At 43.3% G+C, this 18,888-nt stretch overlaps 1 protein-coding gene across 1 annotated transcript in view; it reads left to right on the forward strand.

Annotated features, from left to right (window-relative positions):
* myo1d (myosin 1D) overlaps positions 1-18,888 on the forward strand; it is a 103,237-nt gene that overhangs the window by 70,138 nt on the left and 14,211 nt on the right. The window contains exons 17-21 of the mRNA XM_041858363.2: positions 1,210-1,433; positions 1,934-2,072; positions 2,406-2,510; positions 2,693-2,806; positions 8,317-8,471. Coding sequence (XP_041714297.1) covers positions 1,210-1,433; positions 1,934-2,072; positions 2,406-2,510; positions 2,693-2,806; positions 8,317-8,471 — 737 coding nt within the window. The remainder of the gene's footprint in view (positions 1-1,209; positions 1,434-1,933; positions 2,073-2,405; positions 2,511-2,692; positions 2,807-8,316; positions 8,472-18,888) is intronic.

Consider the following 18,888-nt stretch of genomic DNA (forward strand, 5'->3'; position numbering starts at 1 on the left):
ATGCTGAAACATGAGGTGATAGCGGCGGATGAATGGCACGACAATGGGCCTCAGGATCTCGTCACGATATCTCTGTGCATTCAAATTGCCATTGATAAAATGCAATTGTGTTCGTTGTCTGTAGCTTATGCCTGCCCATACCATAACCCCACCGCCACCATGGGGTACTCTGTTCACAACATTGACATCAGCAAACCGCTCGCCCACACGACGGTTGTGAGGCTGGTTGGACGTTGGAGGCGGCTTATGGTAGAGAAATGAACATTCAGTTCTATGACAACAGCGCTGGTGGACATTCATGCAGTCAGCATGCCAATTGCACGCTCCTTCAAAACTTGAGACATCTGTGGCATTGTGTTGTGGGACAAAACTGCACATTTTAGAGTGGCCTTTTATTGTCCCCATCACAAGGTGCACCTGTATAATGATCATGCTGTTTAATCAGCTTCTTGATATGCCACACCTGTCAGGTGGATGGATTCTCTTGGCAAATGAGAAATGCTCACTAACAGGGATGTAAACAAATTTGTGCACAACATTTTAGAAAAATATGTTTTTTGTGCGTATGGAACATTTTAGTGATCTTTTATTTCAGCTCATGAAACATGGGACCAACACTTTACATTTTGCATTTATATTTTTGTTCAGTGTAGTTTCTCATTGACTTTAAGGGCATTCTAGTGTGCATTATTTTATCTGTAATGCACGGAAATAACTAATGGTGATGAACTGAATTCTTACATGTTTGAGCTAGCCTGGGTACCAGTCTTTTTAGCTAATATTCCACTCTTTGCCACTCCTGTCATTTGCCAAAGGATAGCTATGAGGGATTTGATGAGGTGGTGGCGGCGTGTAACTGGTGTTTGGTTATGCCGGCACAGGGCAAGCTGTTCAGATTTACAGCTACTAACTTAAATGTGAAAGTTTATTATGTTAATCTTTGTTTTTGCTTTCTTGCTTGAGCTCATAAAAACGTACGTACATGTTCGTTTATGCATTATTTTCAATAAAGGTCTGATGAATATGTTGCTCCAATATAGGCTGCCTTTATTCACATTTGACATGTATTATATTTAGTTTGTTTCATACTCTAGACATAAATCCTGTTCAACTAATAGTTGTTATCGGGAGGTATCAATAAATACGTTTATTCATTTCCAGTGTATGAACCTCTCCATCCCCTTCTCTCTCTTCGGTCCTATTCACCAGATATGGCGCGGTACCATAGCCAGGATGCGTTACCGGCGCATGCGAGCCGCCCTCATCATCCTGCGGGCCTACCGGCGCTTCAAAGTCAAGTCTTACATCAAAGACGTCAACCGCAAATTCAAAAACGTGCGCTCCATGAAGGACCACGGCAAGCACATCAAGTGGCCCACGCCGCCCAAAGTACTGCGGAGGTTTGAAGAGGCGCTGCGGAGCTTCTACAACAGGTGAACAAATGGGAAATCACCCGCGTGCACACACACAGGGTTGTAATATGACTTGTCCCACCTCTGTTCAGACAGAACATCAACCCTTGAACACAATGCACTGTAAGCCCTTCCATCGGTATATGATCAGTGTAGTAACAATTCTGAGGAGTGCCATAGCCAGCGGTGCTGTTTTAAACTCCAACTGGTTTCCTTTGAAGGTTCTTACCCATGTTTCCTTCAGCCTCAGCTCTGTGGTGGACATTGATTTTCCCCCATCAAAGCCTCATACAATACTTTCATCCAGAGAAAGTTCAATTCCACACTTCATGCTTTGAAAGTACAGTTTCAAGGCAGGATGTTTCTTGTCAGAGAGAGTGCAGCCCCCCAAGAAATCACTGTTCTACAGTATCATCAAGTCAGAAATAGCCAATCCAGTTATCAAGGCTATAGATTCTACAGTATCAGAGTCGATATCTTGGCTCCATTGCTATTCCTGACGGTGTTTCTTGTTGCTTTAGGTGGTGGGTATGGATGCTGATCAAAGACCTGACTCCAGAGGAGAAGCTGCAGATCAGGGCCAAGGGGGATACCCTGGAGGCCCTCAAGGGCCAGAGACCTGACCTGGGGCTGCAGAGGACCTGGGAGGGCAACTACCTGGTGAGTTGGACTGGCAGGGAGGGGTTCTGACACTGTAGCTCTGAGCTCCTCAAAGGAGGAGTTTAGCGGTTGATGTGTGTGTTGTTGTTGTTTTTTATTTTAAGGTAGTTGTAAATGTGTGTGTGTGTGTGTGTGTGTGTGTGTGTGTGTGTGTGTGTGTGTGTGTGTGTGTGTGTGTGTGTGTGTGTGTGTGTGTGTGTTTTTGGGGTGTAGTGGTGTACGGGTGACCGTGTGTGTGTTTGCCGTGTGTATGCGTGCATTGTTGAACTAAAATACATGTAGAGTTGATCTTCATGACAGTCTTTGTCTTTGTGTGTGTGTGTGTGTGTTCAGAAGCGAGACAGTCCTGACACAGCGTCCTCCTTCACCTTGGTGTCCAGTGAGCTGCAGCGTAAGGACAAGTTCATGAGAGTTCTCTTCTCCTGCAACGTGCGCAAGGTACGTATATGCAGATGCAGACGCACACACACACACACAATAGAGAATACGATCACATCTGTTACACAACACACACACTCTCACCTAACTGTCTCTGAGTTTAGCCAACTCCCAGTGGTGTGTGTTGGCTGTGTGTGTGGGACTCCTGTGGGGTGACTGATGAGGATCTTTGTGTTTCGCAGATCAACCGTTTCCACAAGGCAGAGGACCGGGCCGTCCTCATCACAGACCGCCACCTGTACAAGATGGACCCCCTGAAGCAGTACAAGCCCATGAAGAGCATCCCCCTCTACAATGTAGGATCATCTCCCCTGTGTTGTTAATATTGTGTATTTTATGTAGTTGAAAATGATGGAAATCTTACTAGCTGTGGCTCTAAATAGCTTAATGGATATCTCTAAATTAATCTCAATTGATAATTAATAACAGCATGGTTTGAGGAGGGGGATATTAAACACTATGTTGAGATAATGGAATAATTGTCTTTCCCACGTCCTGTTAGACTTTAATTTAAAAAGATTAGATGGGATTTTGTTTAGTTTTAAATCATCATAATTATCTCTCGTCTCTGAGAGTATTTTATTATACTATATACGGAGACTATTATTTGTAGCTATGGCAACAGTGTTTAAATGTACAACTTTCCCAGTCCTTTCTCCACTGCATTCATGTTATGTTAAAAACATTCACACTGATTGGTGGACTATAAGGCACACAGAGACTATGAGCCTTGTTTCCATGGTGAAAATCCTCTGGGTTGTTTTTAGATTTACAGCAGTGCGTCCCTGCTTTTTCCCAAAACATCCTGGCTTTTTATCAGAACTCTGTTTATGTAACCTACACCCGCATTTAAACCTCTGTCCTCGTTCCAAGTACGAGTCAAAGTAGCATCTCTGGTATTACAGTACAGGCAGATATTAACAGTGGCTTATACCTGGAAAGTTGACCTTGTGGATAAAGAGGGGAAAAGGAATGAAAAAGAGGGAGAGAGAGAGAAGGGAGGGTGAATGAGAGGGAGAGAGAGAGAGGTAGAAAGGTAATCCATTCATCTTTGGCCAGATATTCCCTCCCTGTTCTGTTGTAATGAGTGAGAAATGAGCTGAGGCGTACGATGACAACTATGACAAGGAACCATTTTGTTCAATCTGAAAAACAGTCAGGAAAGAATTATAGGATGGACACCCCGGTCCTATCGCTGCATCTGTAATGGAAAGGGGAAATGGAAAAGCAGGGCTAGGAGGAGAATGGGGTTGGCTGAAGGGCTATCGGCTATTGTTTACACACACACACACACACACACACACACACACACACACACACACACACACACACACACACACACACACACACACACACACACACACACACACACACACAAGAGAGCCCGGAGAGGGAAAGCGTGTCTGCTGGACACTCAGTCTGAAGCTTCAGTATTGTTAAATGGAGCAGACTGGGAGACATAAGAAGGCTACTCAGAGAGGTAGAGAAGGATGTAACCCACAATACATACAGTATAGAACATTGTGTACAGCTACATGTATAACATCATGTATTGTAACTACCCCACACACACACACCACAACATATTGCATGTATGACATCATATATTGTAACTGCATCCCCCCACACACACATGCATGATTAAATACTCCATTATTCTGAATGTCATCTCTAGGAGTGAGAGAGCTGGTCAAGGTGAGAGAGTAGATTGAGATGGAGACGTATGGTTGCTAGGGATGCCACCGAGGCATGACGAGGAACCATCGATTACTTGAAGGTCGGATGGAGGGGAAAGGCCTGTTGATTAGCAAGCCAGCTACGTTGCTGCCATGCTAAACCTTGGCTTCCCTTGTGTTTATTTAGTGCCCCTGCAGGAACCAAAGGCAATTGTTGCATCCCAAATGGCAACCTGTAGTCCATAGGGCTCTGGGAAAAGTAGTGCGCTATGTAGGAAATAGGGTGCCATTTGGGACGTATCCACTAGGCCAGGGAGATGGATAGCTCCCCATACGTCCATACTACTGAGGAGCCACGGCTGTCTACCTCCGATTTATAGGTCAATTAACCAATGCCTTGTGACGCATACAGCGATCGTTACTGTGTTAACTGTTGTGTCCGTGTATAAAACAAAAGTGTAAAAAATGAAAAGACGATCCGTTATACATCCCTCTCTACCTCCCTCATCCCTCTTTTTCCTGGCACATTCCCTTCGCTTTCTGCCATCTTCCTCCCTCTCCCTCTCCATCCGTGCCGCCGCCGTTGTCATGCCAACTTCCCAGGAGATGGGGTTGTCATGGCGACCGTACAAGAGGGCAGATCAGCTGATGTCTGGTGTCATTCAGGCATGTGCACAAACCGCCTGGCTGCTACATGTGTGCTCCGCTTTCTAATAGCGCTTATTTTGTCTTTCCTCTCACTCACTCTCTTTCACTGTTTTTATCTTCCTCTCCATCTCTCCAAACATGCATTCTTTCCCGAGTGTTTCCCCTAGGATTGTTTTCAGCAGCGGTTGCAAAGTTAGTGTGGAAGTGGGCGTGGCCAATGGTGTGGTCTCCGACATCCTCTTGGTCGCATAGACAAAATGTCGCTGTTTTCAACACATTTCCTGCAATTTTACACATTTTGCCATGGCTTATGTGTTCTTCGGTTATCTCCAACATTGAGTGACTCCAACATTATAACAAAATCAATGGGTTCCCCATGGCATTTTGGGCATTTTTTATTATCCCAGTTTTTATTTTGGTGGTTGTTAGTTCTCAAAGATGATCTTATAATATACACAGTGTGCAAACATTAAGAACATCTTGCTAATATTGAGTGTCACCCCCCCCTTTTTCCCTCAGAATAGCCTCAATTCGTCGGGGCATGGACTCTACAAGGTGTCGAAGGCGTTCCACAGGGATGCTGGCCCATGTTGACTCCAATGCTTCCCACAGTTGTGTCAAGTTGGCTGGATGTACAGTACTTTGGTTGGTGGACCATTCTTGATACACACAGGAAACTGTTGAGTGTGAAAAACCCAGCAGCGTTGCAGTTCTTGACACAAACTGGTGCGCCTGGCACCTACTACCATACCCCGTTCAAAGGCACTTAAATCTTTTGTCTTGTCCATTCACCCTCTGAATGGCACACTTACACAATCCATGTCTCAATTGTCTGAAGGCTTAAAAATCCTTCTTTAACCTGTCTCCTCCTCGTCATCTACACTGATTGAAGTGGATTTAACAAGTGACATCAATAAGGGATCATAGCTTTCACCTGGTCAGTCAGTCTATGTCATGGAAAGAGCAGTTGTTCCTAATGTTTTGTACACTCAGTGTATAGCTCCATTATCTTTTCTACATACTTTCTATCTGGCCACCTCCCGAGTGGCGCAGTGGTCTAAGGCACTGCATCGCAGTGCTAGCTGTGCCACTAGATCCTAGTTCGAATCCAGGCTCTGTCATAGCCGGCCGTGACCGGGAGACCCATGAGGCGGCGCTCAATTGGCCCAGCGTCGTCCAGGGTAGGGGAGGGAATGGCCGGCAGGGGATGTAGCTCAGTTGGTAGAGCATGGCGTTTGCAACGCCAGGGTTGTGGGTTCGATTCCCACGGGGGGCCAGTATGAAAAAAAAGAAAAAAAGAATGTATGCACTCACAAACTGTAAGTCACTCTGGATAAGAGCGTCTGCTAAATGACAAAAAATTTAAATGTTAAAATGTTTTAGCCGTTTAAGTTTGAAAAAATTATTTGCAAAAAAAGATTTTAACAAGTGTTCTTATAAAAAATATAAATAAATCATGTTTTCGGGAGCTGCTAAATGAATATAGGGAAACACTTATTTCCCTCCTTGACTCCTTCTCTCTACAGTAAAGTACAGTCAAGTATTTTTAGATGCTAAACGGGAATGTAATTGTTAGTGAAGATTAAGACTGGTGACCCTACTAGAGAAGGTTGTCATAGCTTGCCTCATTATACTGTAATCCTTTTAGTCATACTGCATGAATCCTCCCCCTTTCCTCTCTCTCTCTATCTCTGTCTTTCGCTCTCTCTCTCTCTTTAAGGGATTCGTCTGTGTTATATAACAGACTTGTCTCCCTCAAGAATACCCCGGAGGAAGAATGAATAGGACGCTCGCTACAGTACCATCTATATCGCTATGACAACTCAGACAGGCAGTCCCTGACCAGAATGCTCTGGTCTGATCCAATGGCTGGTCTGGCCCCCTTCTGACTGCACATTAAACAATGTGCCCACTCTGCAAAACCCACAAACTCACCTCCCGACACACGTTTCCCACTAAGCTACCCACCGACACAACATTTACAAAATCAAACGACGTCTTGATTAAAAAACAACACCTTTCCCAGTGTTTCATTACAAAATCAAATGAATGGAAAAAGCAGAAACGAAAATGCCAATCTGACTGTTTCATTATCCCACCTCATTAAAAAGAAACGAGGCTCGTTCCAATCAATTAACCTGTTCATATGAATATAAATGTAACCTGTTCCTCTTAACAAGCTGTCACGAACGCAAGCATATGGTGTCGGAGTATACCTGTCGAAATCGTTTCTAACCCCGGGGCTCATTTCACTTTCAGTTATTTCAGCTAGCTGTTGTTTACCCCTTGATGTGTGGTGCCATGGTGGAGGTGTCACATTTCCTTAAGATGGAATAATTATTATTTTGTCCCAGTATGGTGCAGGGCTAAGGGGGTAATGTGTAAGACTCTGTTTCCATAGTCTACTCTACACTGTGCTCAATGGGGCCTGGACTCACAGAGAGAGGGGGAGGAGGGAGAGGGGGGGGAAGGGATGGAAAAAGAGAGAGGGAAAGAAAGGAAGAAACTATAATCTATTAGCATTAGACCTAAAGAGAGGGGGAGGAAGAGAGATACAGAGAAGAAGGGTGTCTGTGAGAGAGGTAAATAGACACACCATGACCTTTAGGCATAGCCCTAACCATGACCTTTAGGCATAGCCCTAACCATGACCTTTAGGCATAGCCCTAACCATGACCTTTAGGCATAGCCCTAACCATGACCTTTAGGCATAGCCCTAACCATGACCTTTAGGCATAGCCCTAACCTCTAAGCGGTATTTACCTGTGATGCTATTAAATAGAGGTTAGGGCTAGGTCTAACACATTTTGTGGGGTTTTGTAGAGCTCAGTAAAGCCCAACTACACACATGGAGAATATTGGCATCTGACCACACTGGCTGGTTCAACGAGCCTCGATCAGAAGTAATTGATTAGTCCTGTGGGATCAAGATCAATAACTGCAAACATTTCTATCTTGAAGAAGATATTTGTCCACATACTATTCTTCTCAGCCTCTCTGAACAAATACTTTTTTTTTTAACAAACACAATTCTGTTCGGTTCAGTTCATATTTATTTAACAGTATAATCCACTCTATAAATCTATAAACAAAACAAAATATGATTAATTCCAGAGCAAAGAAATGCACAGTATACACTCTACTTTTCATTATGTTCCTTAGAGATGTTATCTTCCATAGATGTTATGTTCTGTTAAATAAACAATCACATCAGCAGCAATAACCCTTGAAGCAGCCAGACGTTACACACTGAACCTTGAGGTTTTACCTATCCATTGCAGTCTTTGTAGGACCATGTCAGAATTCCCCTGGTCCACTAAGTAAATGAGGGGTGATGGATTGCAGTTTTGATTCAGTCTGAGAACCCCTAGTGTATTGCTGTGTCCATTGAGCCGTGGTAACTCAAACTCTCCCCTGGTGTGTGTGTGTGTCTGTGTACTTACGCGTATGTCCTCTCTCTCTCTCGCTCTCTGTCCTCCCAGGTGACTGGGGTGAGTGTGTCCCCTGGTAAGGATCAGCTGGTGGTGTTCCACACTAAGGACAGCCGGGACCTGGTGGTTTGTCTAAAGGGCATGGTGCCTGCTGGGGACAGCCGCATTGGCGAGCTGGTGGGCACCCTGCTCAGCCACTTCAACAGGTAACCAGTGGGTGTGTATGTGTGGCATGCATGTGTGTCTGCCTTTCTGTCTGTCTGTTGGTCGGTCGTCAGTGGGTGAGTCTGTCGGTCTTTCTACTTGTCTTTCTGTCTGCCTGCCTGTGTGTTTCTCTCTGGCTGTGAATGTTTGTGATGTGTGTCTGCAGGGAGCCATAGAACCAGTACAGTTATACAGTACCACTCCTCCACAGGAGGTTGGGAGCACCTTAATTGGGGATTGCTAGCTCGTGGTAATGGCTGGAGCGGAATCGGTGGAATGGTATCAAATACATGGACACCATGTGTTTGATACCATTCCATTCGCTCCGTTCCAGCCATTATTATGAGCAATCCTCCCCTCAGCAGCCTCCTGTGCTCTCCTCTAAGCAAAGTCCAGTACCTTCTGTATGGTGCATTCTCTCAGATGTGCAGACAGTAGTGGAGATTATGGTCCAAGCCAGCTGTGTCTCCCCCCACCTACCGTATTACTCACTGTCCCTTCGGTCACCCCTGGAAAAACTACACATGCAGCAGATTTTAACTGCTATACTGACCCATCTGATATGGTACTGTACATGTAATATATACCAGGGCTTGACATTCACTTTTTTAGCCACTTGTCCTTCGGACAAGTAGGACAGATTATCACTTGTCCAAACAAATAAAAAAGGTCTGTAACACCATTTTTACATAATTGTATGATGCAAGGAACCACTTTACAAAATAAAATGCATTATTATCTTTTTTACCATAGACAATCAGACAAAAATGTAGGTTACACTCTGCCTATTGGTTTTTTTGCATATTCAAGGCTGTCTCAAAATACAACACTGCCCCTTTAAGGCTCTCCTGGAGGATGGTTGGCCTCCCTTGGTAGCCTATAAAATATTGCAACATTACAATTACAACCAAATACTTTTTATGTCTTTTATAAAATAATTCCCTCAAGGGCTCGAAATTAAGGGTCCCTTGGACGATACAAAATATGTCTACGGTTCAAAAGTTCTGGGATGACAGATCCAAAATTCATACCACTGAACATAAAAACAATTAAAAAAGCAATGAGGGTGATGCAACAGATCAGACCGTTGAGCTTAAAATGTTGATCAAGTTTTATTTCTTCATATTGTAAGATCAACAATGTGCACATGGCTTGTGTATGTGTGCCAAAGTGCTATTAGCGTCAAAACACCGTTCTCAAAAGTGCACCGTGCACACGAGCGGTTTCATGTGACAGAGATTAAAATATCCATTACAAATTAAGAAAAAGGGGAGATCTAAAGATGCATCAACTAGCATGGGTTACTAATACAACTAGGATTATGACTAGCTGCTGCACAATAAAATATGTGAAAAATGCTGGTTTAAGTAATTCCCTCAACATTTGGTCGTATTTTGACTAGGCTAGGCTACTTTGAAACAAAGCTTCATAAAAGGATATAAAACGTCCAGGTTTTAAACAATTAAGTTTATGGTTAGTTGGTTGCAATTTCAATTTAATCCTCCAGAAACGACAGAACAAATAATGCAACAAATATTGTGGTTAAATTCAAATATACTAATTGACAAAAAACCTTTATTTTTTGACAGAATGTTTAAAAAAGGTATAATCTTCGTAAATGATATCATCGGTAGGACTGGTGGAGTTATGTCGCACATGCAGCTAACAAAAACATATGGAAATGTCTGCTCTACCCAGAATTACAACCAAATAATTGCAGCCTTACCGCAAAAGTGGAAGAGGAAAGTTGAAGGGGGAGAAAGTAAGGAACTTGTCTGTCGGCCTTGCATTAAAGAACATAATTGGTTAAGGAAAACTGTGATAAATAAAAAAGTATATCAGTTTCACTTAAGGACCAAAGGATTGACAGCCGTCCCATATAGATTGCAAAATAGTTGGGAAGAGATTTTTGACGTACCGATCCCATGGCATAGTGTTTATGAACTGACACGCAAAACGACACCGGATTCAAAAATTAGAATCTTTCAATTTAAATTATTATATAAAATTCTTGCTACCAATAGAATGTTATTTATATGGGGGATACAATCTTCCCAGCTCTGCAGATTTTGCTGTGAAGAGATAGAATCATTAGATCATTTGTTTTGGTTCTGTCCATTTGTAGCTTGTTTTTGGACACAGGTCCAGGAATGGCTAAAGGATTGCAATATTTACCTGGAACTAACCTTGCAGATAGCATTACTGGGTGATCTGAAAACTCATAGTCAATCAATCAATAATATAATAATACTTTTAGCAAAAATGTTTATTTTTAATTCACAATCTGTAGAAGCAATGAGAATAGAAAGGTTCAGAACTTTTTGTAAAACATCACAGTACGGTTGAAATATATATGGCAAATAGAAATCCTATATGGATGGTGTTAAGAGATAGATGGGAGGTATTGAATAGAGTTGAAGGATGGGACTAATAACAAATAACAACAAATAATAACAAAGATAGCTAATAATGTAAGCATACTGTGTCCATAATAAGTATATAGGTTGTATGTTGGGAGCTTTTGGGAAAGAGCACAGTTAGAAAGATATGGCATTTAGAAGCAAACCGGATGGACATCATGAAAATGATCGGAGAGGTTGAGAGTAGAAGAAGTTCAGGAGCAAAAAAATAAATAAATATATATATATATATATATATATATATATATATATATAGATATAGAATTATTGTAAAATTAACTCTGTCCATAAGGTGTAGATAGTAAGTATAGACCGGAAGTAGAGGCCTGGGCGTTGTTGTTCACTAATTTACTCCAAGTAGGGAAAGGATGGTGGGGTTGAAAAGTAATAAAGGGGAATATATATATAAAAATTTTTAAAAAACATGGGGGATTGGAAGTGATGCAGACAATTACATTGATAGAAGATACAATCTATCTGCAATATTAAGCTGATCCATCCCCCCCCAAAAAAAAAAAAAAAAAACAGTTTATGGTTAAATAGTTTCAAAATACTGACCACCTTCGCTCAGATTCAAGGTGGATGATGTGTGGTGCACAACAGGCACTGTCCTTCACTCTCCGGTCTTCTGACCATTTGATCAGAACGAACCGCCTCGAGTATGTCGACAAAATCAAGCCTTTAGGCGTTAATGTTAATTATCCTTCATCATTATACTTGTCAAACATGACTGGCGTTTAGCCTATATTTATGTAATTAAAAGTCTCATTAAAGTTTGGCTACATTTTCTGGCGCCTCCCTCATGTCAGCATAGGTTTGGACATGAGGCAATATGCATATCACCAACACTTTGACATCTAGTCTTTTGTATTTATGTACATGAAAAATAGATTTGAATATTATTCCAATGCTGGCCTCTTTGAGCCAATTCCGATCTGAGTAATTGTTTGATATTGTGATCAAAGAAATGACTTGCCCATTCGGACATCTTACATCTATATTCTTCTTGTGCAACATTTTTATTTAGAGAACTAGCGTTAATGTCAAGCCCTGCATATCATACTTTCTTGCTTTTTAAATTCTATTTAAGTGGATATATTGTAGGAGAATGGAGAAAATTATCAAGACATCATCGTGATCATATTATTTTCAAGTTTGGGCTTGTATGATAATTTAGTAATGTATGATAGATGATTGCAGCATTTTGACCCTGCTGTAGAATACCTACATTATATTTAAGCCATGGCGCTTTATCATATCCTTGGTCTGGTCTGAAACTGGTCTATTCTGTGTGTGAATGTGCCTGTACACGGCTCCGATGCTATCATGTGTATGTGTATTACACGCTCTCAGCGACAGATAGAAAAAGCCCCCTGCCATTAGGTCCCTCTTAATTACTCTCCATGTGCTTCCTATAGAAGCCCATCTATCACAATGAAACATGGACAGAACAAAAAGCTCACGAGACACCCCAGTGTGTGTGCATGTACACTGAGAATACCAAACATTAGGAACACCTTCCTAATATTCAGTTGCATCCCCCGTTTTGCCTTCATAACAGCCTCAATTTGTCGGGGCATGGACTCTACAAGGTGTCAAAGGCGTTCCACAGGGATGCTGGCCCAGGTTGACTCCAATGCTTCCCACAGTTGTGTCAAGTTGGCTGGATGTCCTTTGGGTGGTGGACCATTCTTGATACGCAAAGGAAACTGTTGAGTGTGAAAAACCCAGCAGCGTTGCAGTTCTTTACACAAACCGGTACACCTGGCACCTACTACCATACCCCGTTCAAAGGCACTTAAATCTTGTCTTGCCCATTCACCCTCTCTGTATTACACACATACACAATCCATGTCTCAAGGCTTAAAAATCCTTCTTTAACCTGTCTCCTCCCCTTCATCTACACTGATTTGAAGTGGATTTACCGGTGACATTAATAAGAGATCATAGCTTTCACCTAGATTCACCCGGTCAGTCTATGTCATGGAAAGAGCAGGTGTTCATAATGTTTTGTGTACCCGGTGTATAATGTGTGTATGTCCCCTACACATCCCAGTAGATTTAACCTTTATCTCTGTAGCTCAGTTGGTAGAGCATGGCGCTTGTGGGTTTGATTCCCACGGGGGGCCAGTATGAAAAATGTATGCACTCACTAACTGTAAGTCGCTCTGGATAAGAACGTCTGCTAAATGACTAAAATGTAAAAAAATCTCTCCTTCAGCACAGTGCACAGCCCACACAATATAGAGCAGAGGGCCATAGCACACACAGGGACCCAGAGTCAATGGCTGGCTTTTTATCCCCCAAATGTACAGCATGTGTAGTGCAGAGTGATAGTGCAGAGTGATAGTGACATTAAGTTTAAGCCCCACTCCAAATAACACTGCCCCTGTCTCTGTCAAGTTAGTCCATGAGGGTTCCAACTTTCAATATGGAGGCTTATTTTACTGGGGGGGATTTCCCCCCTCAAAAGACTGCTTTTTAGATTGAGTTTGCGACTCGACTGGTTGTTCAAGAAATGTCAACGCTGTCATATTTTACGAGTGGATAGGAGCCTTCTCAGAATGTATCGCGGCCAAATCTGTTGAGAGTAAAACAGACGCGGCGAATTCTGCCCCACATGTAAGTAAGAACATAACCCTCTTATCGACTGTGACGCACAACAGTTGTCTAGAAACTCACAAATAGTCCTGCCGTCTTTGCATGAAAACGGATTATATCCCCATGCTCTCACTTCCTCCCTCACTCTTTTCCTTCTTCTTTCTCATCCATTTTCCCCTTTTCTGTCTCTCTCTCTCCCCCCATCCCTCCCTCTCCTCTCTCCTCCTTCCCCCCTACCCCTCTCCCTCCATCCCAGAAGAGGAGAGATTAAATATTGAAGGAGATGTGCTACTCTGCTGTGGTAGCCTGCATGCTCTCTACTCTATATTTAGCCCAGACCTCTGTTCTATTGACATGCACCCCATGCAGCACTGACCAGGCAGCCACTGTTACTGCAGCACACCACAACACAACTCATTAGTAGAATCAGGTGTGTTACTGCAGGGCTGGATCAAAAGCCTGCATGCATACACGGTACATTTTATATTTACGTTTGAGTAATTTAGCAGACGCTCTTATCCAGAGCGACTTACAGGAGCAATTACGGGTTAAGGGCCTTGCTCAGTTGACCACCACTGCTTATAAAGCATCCACTCTACATGCAGTACATTACAGTCTACTGTATATGACCCTGATATACACTGAGTGTACAAAACATTATGAACCCCTGCTCTTTCCATGACATAGACTGACCAGGTGAATCCAGGTGAAAGCTATGTTCCCTTATTGATGTCACTTGTTAAATCCACTTCAATCAGTGTAGATGAAGGGGAGGAGAAAGGTTAAAGAATAATTTGTAACCCTTGAGGCAATTGAGACGTGGATTGTTAATGTGTACCATTCAGAGGGTGAATGGGCAAGACAAAATATTTAAGTGCCTTTGAACGGGGTATGGTAGTAGGTGCCAGATGCACCGGCTTGTGTCAAGAACTGCAACACTGCTGGGTTTTTTCACGCTCAACAGTTTTCCATGTGTATGAAGAATGGTCCACCACCCAAAGGACATCCAGCCAACTTGACACCACTGTGGGAAGCATTGGAGTCAATATGGACCAGCGTCCCTGTGGAACGCTTTCAACAACCTTGTAGAGTCCATGCACCGACGAATTGAGGCTGTTCTGAGGGCAAAAGCAGGGATGCAACTCAATATTAGGAAGGTGTTCCTAATGTTTGGTATACATTACATTTACATTACATTCAGCTTACCTGATTATTATTGATCACTGGATCTAACACATACCCCTTGGTTCCCACCTGTCCTAAAAATATCCTCCATGTTAATTATTAATTTCTCTCAGGAATTATAACTGTGAAGGTAAGGAGGTTAACTCAGCGAAAGACCAGCAATACACAAACTCTGTCTTAACTTCCAAATTCTAACGTATAGCAATGTTCTTCTACTCTATGTCCGCCTAATTCGGACAGACCTACTTCACTACTTTTCCATATGGTAACGGTTCCCTTTGTTGTGGTTTCTAAACTATAAATTGTGCTTCAGTGGAACCCAATCTAATGAGAAAGTTCCACTGTGAGATGTGTAAGTCCCTGACAGAGATTACTCTGTCGCGGTTGTCTCTGTTCTAGATGGAGCTTTGTTTCGCTGTTGTGTAACGCTGTATTTCAACTACTGGGTTCTGAGAAAATAGCTTTCTGTGGCTGCTTGTCTTGCTGTTGTCCACAGTGACTACTGAAAGTCCAGAAAGTATTGACACGGAGAATGGAGGGAGAGATCCTTGTAAAGACAAACGATGGATGAGTGTGTGTGTCTGTCTCTTCATCATTTCTCTCTCTCTCTCTCTCTCTCTCTCTCTCGCTCTCTTTCTTCTCGCTCTCTCTCTCTCTCTCGCTCTCTCTCTCTCTCTCTCTCTCTCTCTCGCTCTCTCGCTCTCTCGCTCTCTCGCTCTCTCTCTCTCTCGCTCTCTCTCTCTCTCTCTCTCTCTCCAGGAATTATCTCCTGTGTTCTCCCTCTGTGGAGATGAATGGTGTTATTCTGGGTCCAGCCTAACCCTGTAATAAGAAGGAAAGCATCGCTCTCTTAATAGCACTAGGGAAAGACAGGAAGAGAGAGCGCTTGACAGAATAAAGATATGAGACACTCTGCACTGTAACACTGTTCATGTCTGTGTCTGTGTGACACCAGTTATTGGACTTAACTGTTTGCTTATTCTTTCTGTCATTTGTTGTCTAGTTTCATTCAAATTCTCTTCTTTTTGTTCTTTCTCTCTCTCTGCCCCTCTCTCTCTCCCTCGTCATTCCCTTGTTATGTGCGTCACAGATTGAGGTTGGCCCAGATTTGACAGGGCAGCAAGGTTACATGATCAGTTCAACCCCTCAGTTTAACCCCAGGGAAGAACATGACCAACGAGCTAGATGAGATCAATACAGAGGCTATGGGCTTCATACTGCCGACCCATTCACAGCAGAGAGAGTGCGAGAGATAAGATGAGCCGTATGAGAGAGAAGGCGATATAAGAGAATGCTAGAAAGAGAGTAACATAGATCTGTTGCTTGTTGTCAGCCAGGTAGCAGAAGTCTAAGACCCCTGATTTGCTCTGACAAATCCTCTCTGCTCTCCTCCCCAAGCAGAAAAGTAGGGATCTGTTTTCCTTTCCGGAGAAAGACGATCCATTAAGTTTGTGTCAGTACAACGGAAGCATGATGAATATTCAGACTTTGAAGAAGTGCTGCTCGGCGTGAACAAATGTGCCGTACTGCACTTTCCTGTGTAATTTGAGATGGCATCATCATCATCATCATCGTTAAAGACACTAAGACAGACAGAGGCGGTGTGCTGCTGACTGGTGATTATGTCTCCCTACGCCATCAAGGTCACCCTTTATGCTGAATGGAGCATTTGAGACTTAAGGAAGTCATGCTCCACTCCCCTGTCCTCTATCCTTCCCTCCCTCCCTCTAACACCCTCCCTCTCCTGCTCCTCCCTCCCTCCCTGTGCGGGGATGCAGTTGCCATAGCGACCAGCCGATCCATGTTTGTCTGATATTTAGTCATATAATAACCCTGCTGGCTGAGAACTAACGACTCATCTCCTCTGGAGAGGGAGGGGAGGGGGGGGGAGAGTGAGAAGGAGAGAGAAATAGGTGGGAGATGGGGAGAGGCAAAAAAAACAGTTTCAGAGAGGTAAACAGAAACTGTAGGAAAGGACAAAGAGACGGGTAGAAGGGGAGAGGGAGAAACAGGGGGATAGAGGGAGGGAGAGTATTTTTAAAGCTCATCTTGTTTTAGCCATTAATGGATCTGTCTCCATCCTTATACATTATCCAGGTGATGGAGTGGATGGTATTCCTGTCATGGAAAACTGTGCTGAGCACCAATGCTAGTCATCTGTATAAACGCTAATATGCCTTCCAAAAACATACAGTAAAATTGTGTTTTTGCTACCCCCTGCATAAATGGATGCATGTGTGTGTATATCGTCATAACACACTTACATTAGGCTATAGCCATCACACACACATGCAATATTTTCTAGAGACACACACACACTGTTTATGCTGGACAGTAGAGAGTCCTGCTCTGTTTTGTATTTTATATCCCTACCCTGTCAGCCTGGGGGGTCGGTTGGTTGGTGGAGTGATTGAAGGGGAGGGGTGTAGACTGAGTGGGTGTGTGTGTGTTATGACTGAGTGAGTGAATGTGTGTGAGAGATGGGATCTGACCTAGTTTCCCTCTGTGTCGATCCCTGCACCACTGCAGTGCTCTCTGCCTGTCTGCCTGCCAACCAACATTAGGAGACGCAGTGAGGTACAGGTCAATAGGCCTCTACCATGCTCATAGGGTGGTGCTGCGGCCCCAGACATCCCCTCCCCTGACTGGGGTGAAGTGTCCCTGTCCTGCCCTCCATACCTCCAGCCTTTCCGCCTACGCCCAAACAGAGCCACCCACTTACTCTACCATCTTGCTGCTCTTACTGGTCATAATTTAAGCCTCTCGATCCTTGTACAGTATACCAAGATGTAGCCCCCGCTTGACCTTTACCCTCCACTCGTTTTCCTCCTTGGCCCTTTCTCATCCCTCTCTTCACCCCTTTCGTCTTTTCTCCTGTCACCTCCAGCTTGGGCCTGATCAACTCGATTATCTTGGTTCCAAGACAACCTCGTCCCCTTCCCCCATGTCACTCGAACCCGTGAAGCATCGATAAACTGGAATGAATGGCCTCTTCATTGAGCTATTGATTTGATTGGGTGACAAAGTGAGAGCCATGTCTCTTTAAAAGGGAGCGGTCTCCCCATGTATAATGAAGAACTCATTGAAGACACTTTTCCTTTTCCGCTTGGCTCATCCTCATCGATATATTGATTTCCGTAATGGTCCTTCAATGGTCCAGCAACCCATGTGATTATACTGGGTGCTTCAGAGGACAAGAGAGAGACGAGGGATGCTGGTTCATTGATGAGTGTCATGCTAGGCCTATTAAACAGAATGGAGAGAAGAGAAACTGGAGAATTGAAGAACCAGGCGTGAAGCCATTGTGGCTCCAGCAGTGTTAAGATTCAGCCGTCTGTGTAGTGTGTACTACTATCAACGGTCCCTCAGGGGAAGTGCTCCCTTGCTTTGTCCACTTCTGGGACGCATCACCATCATTGATCCCGCTGATCATCTAAAGAGAGGATCTCAACACCGATTACAGCAGAGAGAGGATGAGTTTGTGTTTGTCTAGGTTATCTGTCTATGAGCAGTGATGAATACTCTGTACTACCCTTCTTGATAATAATAGTCTCTCTACCCTTATGGGAGTAGAGCTGGTCTCACATTACCATGCGTTAAACCTGTGGCCGCTACACGTGTTCTGTTCACACTGACGTTATCAATCCCATCAGTACGCATGATTAATGTAGTGGTGGAATCACAGGAGATCCAATCCAACTATGTTGATTAAGTCCTATGGAAGTGGATTTTTAGTACTGGTAGTCCCTTCTGTTCAATTATTGTGCTCTTATAATGCATTCATATTTCATATCATATACTCTGAAGAACATTATATAAAACATTATAAAACCATTATTGTCAATTGTCAGTGGAGGTCAGAATGAACAGCAGTATAATACACTGCTCAAAAAAATAAAGGGAACACTTAAACAACACAATGTAACTCCAAGTCAATCACACTTCTGTGAAATCAAACTGTCCACTTAGGAAGCAACACTGATTGACAATACATTTCACATGCTGTTGTGCAAATGGAATAGACAACAGGTGGAAATTATAGGCAATTAGCAAGACACCCCCAATAAAGGAGTGGTTCTGCAGGTGGTGACCACAGACCACTTCTCAGTTCCTATGCTTCCTGGCTGATGTTTTGGTCACTTTTGAATGCTGGCGGTGCTTTCACTCTAGTGGTAGCATGAGACGGAGTCTACAACCCACACAAGTGGCTCAG

Source organism: Coregonus clupeaformis, chromosome 1 (assembly GCF_020615455.1).
Source record: "Coregonus clupeaformis isolate EN_2021a chromosome 1, ASM2061545v1, whole genome shotgun sequence".
Classification (NCBI taxonomy): Eukaryota; Metazoa; Chordata; class Actinopteri; order Salmoniformes; family Salmonidae; genus Coregonus; species Coregonus clupeaformis.